The 6,018-nt window shown below is 48.3% G+C and overlaps 1 protein-coding gene across 2 annotated transcripts; it reads left to right on the forward strand.

Annotated features, from left to right (window-relative positions):
• Positions 1–1,283: 1,283 nt before the first annotated feature.
• On the forward strand, positions 1,284–5,991 carry LOC137891898 (mitochondrial inner membrane m-AAA protease component AFG3L2-like). 2 transcript variants are annotated; one of them, XM_068736710.1, is made up of 8 exons: positions 1,284–1,456; positions 2,575–2,674; positions 2,965–3,033; positions 4,267–4,418; positions 4,517–4,669; positions 5,008–5,082; positions 5,448–5,572; positions 5,650–5,991. In XM_068736710.1, the coding sequence occupies exons 1-8, from the start codon at positions 1,373–1,375 to the stop codon at positions 5,951–5,953; spliced, it is 1,062 nt and encodes a 353-aa protein (XP_068592811.1). In that variant the 5' UTR covers positions 1,284–1,372; the 3' UTR covers positions 5,954–5,991. The 2 variants fall into 2 exon arrangements, with proteins under 2 accessions (XP_068592811.1, XP_068592812.1); XM_068736711.1 differs by having other exon boundaries at positions 5,451–5,572.
• Positions 5,992–6,018: the final 27 nt, after the last annotated feature.

The raw sequence follows: 6,018 nt of genomic DNA on the forward strand, positions 1-6,018 counted from the left end.
TTTCTTCTTCTGCTTCTTCTCGTTGAGCTCAATCTGCGGCAGACTAGACGCTGCAACGGCGTGTTGCTGCCCTCCACAGTTCATCCGTAGACCTCCATTTTGTGATTTATATATACTGTATATATATTTATATTTATTATTATTATTATGTATAGTTATTATTATATATTAATTATCACATATTAATACAGGCTGCTATTCTCAGGACGAACATTTCATTATATCACAGTAAATTAAGTTTAATTATGATACTATTGTATTATTATTGTTGTTTTCTATTGTTATTGCCTGTGTATTACTGTACATTCTGCATCTGGTGTGGAACATGACAGCAGTAAGAGTGACGTGACATTTAAAACATCAAGTACATTCTGTCTCAAAGAGATGAGTTCATTACCTCTAGACTAGATCACTGTGATTTATTATCATCAGGCTGCTCTAACAAGTCTCTTAATAAAACTCTACAGGCGATCCAGAACTATGCAGTTCTAAGAAAATAGGTTTATAGTTAGGACTGGTTCAGGTTTATAGTTAGGGCTGGTTCAGGTTTATAGTTAGGGCTGGTTCAGGTTTATAGTTAGGGCTGGTTCAGGTTTATAGTTAGGGCTGGTTCAGGTTTATAGTTAGGGCTGGTTCAGGTTCATAGTTAGGGCTGGTTCAGGTTTATAGTTAGGGCTGGTTCAGGTTTATAGTTAGAGCTGGTTCAGGTCTATAGTTAGGGCTGGTTCAGGTTCATAGTTAGGGCTGGTTCAGGTTTATAGTTAGGGCTGGTTCAGGTTTATAGTTAGGGCTGGTTCAGGTCTATAGTTAGGGCTGGTTCAGGTTTATAGTTAGGGCTGGTTCAGGTTTATAGTTAGGGCTGGTTCAGGTCTATAGTTAGGGCTGGTTCAGGTTTATAGTTAGGGCTGGTTCAGGTTTATAGTTAGGGCTGGTTCAGGTTTATAGTTAGGGCTGGTTCAGGTCTATAGTTAGGGCTGGTTCAGGTCTATAGTTAGGGCTGGTTCAGGTTCATAGTTAGGGCTGGTTCAGGTTTATAGTTAGGGCTGGTTCAGGTTTATAGTTAGGGCTGGTTCAGGTTTATAGTTAGGGCTGGTTCAGGTTTATATTTATCATTTATATACATACATATCATATATATTATGTTTCCTCTGGTCTGTTTAATTATTGTATTCTCTTTGTTTTGTATCTTTACTCCTCACTCCGCGTCACCGGGTGGCGATAATACACCCGAAAGCTGTTCGTCAGCCGCTATTAAACCAAGAGAAGAAGAAGGAGGAGGAGCGTAGAGTAAAGATGGCGGAGCACATCGGTTACGGAACACTAACATTGCTCTTGACTCGTGTCTAGAGGTCTGTCCGTCTCTCCGGTGAGGATGGCTCACCGATACCTGCGGCTGTCCGCCGGCTGCACGAGCAGCTTCCGGCTGCTGCTGGGGTCCAGCGCTCCGGTCCGACAGGTAGGTGCAGATCTGTGCTAACATGCTAACTGTGCTAACGGGGACAGCGGCACGCAGGTGTTTAATAACGTCAGCTAAGAGTCGCCTGTGTTACGTCACTGACTCACGTAACGTTCAGTAACCTTCATTAAAACAGACAAGTGATGCTTCTGATCTGCTCTTTATGGACGGAGGAGGAGGAGAAGTAGGAGGAGAAGGAGAAGAAGTAGAAGGTGGAGGAGGAGGAGGAGAAGTAGATGGAGGAGAAGTAGAAGAAGGAGAAGAAGTAGAAGGAGGAGAAGAAGGAAAAAGAAGGAGGAGAAGAAGGAGTGCACATAGTGCAAGAAATAGAAACATTAAAATGTCAATAGAATCTGAATAAAGTAGATGAAGAGATAACTGATGAGATGTGAAGTGTGTTTGAACATGAAGGATGTCAGTCAGGGAGGACCCGGACTCTGTTAATGAAGACTGAAGAAACTGTTGATGTGGCGTGAGGTCTTGGTCCTGATGGAGGTCTTGGTCCTGATGGAGGTCTTGGTCCTGATGGAGGTCTTGGTCCTGATAGAGGTCTTGGTCCTGATGGAGGTCTTGGTCCTGATGGACCTCAGCCTCCTGACAGATGGAAGGGTGAGAGGGGTCGGCTACAATCCTTCTTGTTCGCTTCAGGGTCCTTGAAGCGAACAAGTCCTGGAGGGACGGCAGATTGCAGCCAATCACCCTCTCACAGAGCCAATGATGCGCTGCAGTCTGCCCTTGGCAGTGGCTGCAGCATAACAGACTGTGATGGAGGAGCAGAGGATGAACTCAATGATGGCGTTGTAGAAGTGCACCATCATTGTCTTTGGCAGGTCGAATTTCTTCAGCTGCATCAGGAAGTACATCCTCTGCTGAGCTTTCTTTGAATATATGAATAAAGCTTCATGTGAACTAAAGAATGATCACTGTAACGTTTAGACTGACACTAAGTATTGATCATTGATGCCTGATCACGTCTCCAGTACTTTAACAACAACAGTGTTTAGATGAATGTTTGTGAAATAAATAGTGTTGAAGTCAGACCTGATGTCACATAAAGATGTCTCCTCACAGCCACTCAGCTTATTTAAACTCTGTTACGTCTACTTCCTGTTTGTCAGGTGACGTGTTCGACCGCTGCGGGACAGGAGGAGAGGGGGCGGAGCCTGCTGAGTGACCTGCTGGGAGTTTACAGGAGGCTGAGCTCCAGACCACCTAAAGGTGTGTGTGTGTGGTGTGTGTGTGTGTGTGTGTGTGTGTGTGTGTGTGTGTGTGTGTGTGTGTGTGTGTGTGTGTGTGTGTGTGTGTTATATATTATTGTGAGGACCAGGTTGAATTTCAGATCTTGGGAGGACATTTTGGCCTGACGGTTCAGACCTGGGTTTAGAGTTAGACTCAAGTTCAGAGTTAAACATTTAGTTGTGATGGTTGAGGTCCTGAGGGTCCTCACAAGTATAGAAGTACAAGCTTGTTTGTTTTCATCACAGTGATGTTTTGTTGTTGTTTTTCAGGTTTTGAGAAATATTTTCCAGGAAGTCAGAAAACTCCAAAAAACAGTGAAGCCGAAGCAGCAACCAAAGGTAGAAACATCTACCCACGACTACCCACGACTACCCAAGACTACCCAAGACTACCCAAGACTACCCACGACTACCCACGTCTACCCCACGTCTACCCACGACTACCCACGACTACCCACGTCTACCCCACGTCTACCCACGACTACCCACGACTACCCACGTCTACCCACGTCTACCCACGACTACCCACGACTACCCACGTCTACCCCACGTCTACCCAAGACTACCCAAGACTACCCACGACTACCCACGTCTACCCCACGTCTACCCACGTCTACCCACGTCTACCCACGACTACCCACGACTACCCACGACTACCCCACGTCTACCCCACGTCTACCCACGACTACCCACGACTACCCACGTCTACCCACGTCTACCCACGACTACCCACGACTACCCCACGACTACCCACGACTACCCACGTCTACCCCACGTCTACCCACGTCTACCCACGACTACCCACGACTACCCACGTCTACCCACGACTACCCACGACTACCCCACGACTACCCACGACTACCCACGTCTACCCCACGTCTACCCACGACTACCCACGACTACCCACGTCTACCCACGACTACCCACGACTACCCACGTCTACCCCACGTCTACCCCACGACTACCCACGACTACCCACGTCTACCCCACGTCTACCCACGACTACCCACGTCTACCCACGTCTACCCCACGTCTACCCCACGTCTACCCACGACTACCCACGTCTACCCACGACTACCCACGTCTACCCCACGTCTACCCCACTACTACCCACGACTACCCCACGTCTACCCACGTCTACCCACGTCTACCCACGACTACCCCACGACTACCCCACGACTACCCCACGTCTACCCCACGACTACCCCACGTCTACCCACGTCTACCCACGTCTACCCACGACTACCCACGACTACCCACGTCTACCCACGACTACCCACGTCTACCCACGTCTACCCACGACTACCCCACGACTACCCACGTCTACCCACGTCTACCCACGACTACCCACGACTACCCACGACTACCCACGTCTAGACTACCCACGACTACCCACGACTACCCACGACTACCCACGACTACCCACGTCTACCCACGACTACCCACGACTACCCACGACTACCCACGACTACCCCAGACTACCCACGACTACCCACGTCTACCCACGACTACCAATTTTTACTCCAGACTGTTTACTGTTTGATTGTTGTTTGTTTCTTTGTCTTTTCTCAGAGGCCAAACCTGCCAACGCTCAGAGATCTTCTGGGAAGGCGGCAGGAGGAGGAGGAGGAGGAGGAGGAGGAGGAGGAGGAGGATCTGGAGGAGGAGATGGAAAACGAGGAGGCCGTAAGGAGGAGTCCCACTGGTACAGCCGTCTGCAGAAGGTCAGTGTGACTCTGGCTTCACCTGTTGAGGTGCCTCTCAGCTCTCACCTGTGCTCACCTGGTGGTGTGAAGCTCATGTCAGGTTGTGTCTGTTTCAGGGGGATGTTCCCTGGGATGATAAAGAGTTTCGGATGTACTTCTTGAGCGGAGCAGCGTTCTGGACCACCGTCACCTATTTTTTCTTCTTTAGGGACGGAGGACGAGAGGTCACCTGGAAGGACTTTGTCAACAACTACCTGTCCAAAGCAGTGGTGAAGACACTTTAATCATCTGATCTCTATAAAGTCACTCTATTGTCCCACTCTGACCTGCTCAGCTACATTTGAGTCTGTTAACCTGATAGAAGGAACATGACTTTGGTTTATCTTAATCTATAAACCAGTTTGTTTAGAAACCTCTAAATCTGAATTGATTTTTGGTTAATCTCAGTTAATGTCTTTTCTTTTAACCTGACGTTCTGCTGAATCTTGTTAATCTGAGTTATTCTGCTGCGTTAACACATTTTTAAAACTTGTTTATAGGGCCATAACTCAGATCTTTTTAGAAAGTACATTCCTATGTAACAGCAGATGTTTGTTTGGTTCACCAGGTGGACCGGTTAGAGGTGGTCAACAAGCGTTATGTTAAAGTGGTCTTCTCTCCGGGGAAGACGCCGGTGGACGGGGTGAGTTACTACGTTATTTATTATTTTTATATATATGTTTTATATAGTCTTTTTATTTTACTTACTCCCGGGGTCATTTCCTTATGTAGCAGTTTGACAGTCAGAGTCATATCAAACACATTCATGAAGTTAACGTCCGAGCCCGTTCAGCCTCACCAGACAATAACAAGGTTCCAGATGTCAGATGTAGACTCAGTCCATGTTTAAATTATCGCTACCTTCCATCCGAGTTTCAAGGATGCAGTCAGATTCCATAAGAGAATCAAAAACAGAGGGCTTGAACTCACCAACTGACCAACCAGTCATCTACTGGCGGCTGTATGAAACAGGAAGCAGGAGGTTCAGTCTGTTTTTGTCTCTTTCAGCAGTATGTGTGGTTCAACATTGGCAGTGTGGACACGTTTGAGAGGAATCTGGAGACGGCTCAGTACGAGCTCGGCATCGAGGGAGAGAACAGACTGCCGGTGGTTTATTCCACCGAGAGTGATGGGTGAGGAACGTTAGATTCACCACACAGCGCTGGTTTAAACCGGTTTAAGGTTTCCACTCTGTTTCCTTCCTCCTCAGCACCTTCCTACTGAGCATGCTCCCCACGGTGCTCATCATTGGCTTCCTGCTGTTCATGCTGCGGCGGGGCCCGGCGGGGTCGGGGCGTCCCGGCCGGGGGATGGGCGGGTTGTTCAGCGTCAGCGAGACGACAGCGAAGATACTGAAGGACGAGATCGATGTGAAGTTCAAAGACGTGGCGGGCTGCGAGGAGGCCAAGCTGGAGATCATGGAGTTTGTCAACTTCCTGAAGAACCCCAAACAATACGAGGACCTGGGTGCCAAAATCCCCAAGGTGAGGGCGGGGTCTAGATCCACAAGGTGAGGGCGGGACCACTAAGGTGAAGCTGGGTGGAACTTGGGACCGGGACTTCTAAGATGAGAGACCTC

Source organism: Cebidichthys violaceus, unplaced genomic scaffold, assembly GCF_023349555.1.
Source record: "Cebidichthys violaceus isolate CVI_PGR_0920_01 unplaced genomic scaffold, fCebVio1.0.p SCAF_714, whole genome shotgun sequence".
Classification (NCBI taxonomy): domain Eukaryota; kingdom Metazoa; phylum Chordata; class Actinopteri; order Perciformes; family Stichaeidae; genus Cebidichthys; species Cebidichthys violaceus.

Bases quoted from the DNA above. Each gene is read 5' to 3' on its own strand.
- LOC137891898 (XM_068736710.1), top strand. From the start codon at position 1,373: ATGGCTCACCGATACCTGCGGCTGTCCGCCGGCTGCACGAGCAGCTTC. The intron at 3,034-4,266 runs GTAGAAACATCT...GTCTTTTCTCAG, and splicing joins AGCCGAAGCAGCAACCAAAG to AGGCCAAACCTGCCAACGCT. The intron at 4,419-4,516 runs GTCAGTGTGACT...TGTCTGTTTCAG, and splicing joins GGTACAGCCGTCTGCAGAAG to GGGGATGTTCCCTGGGATGA.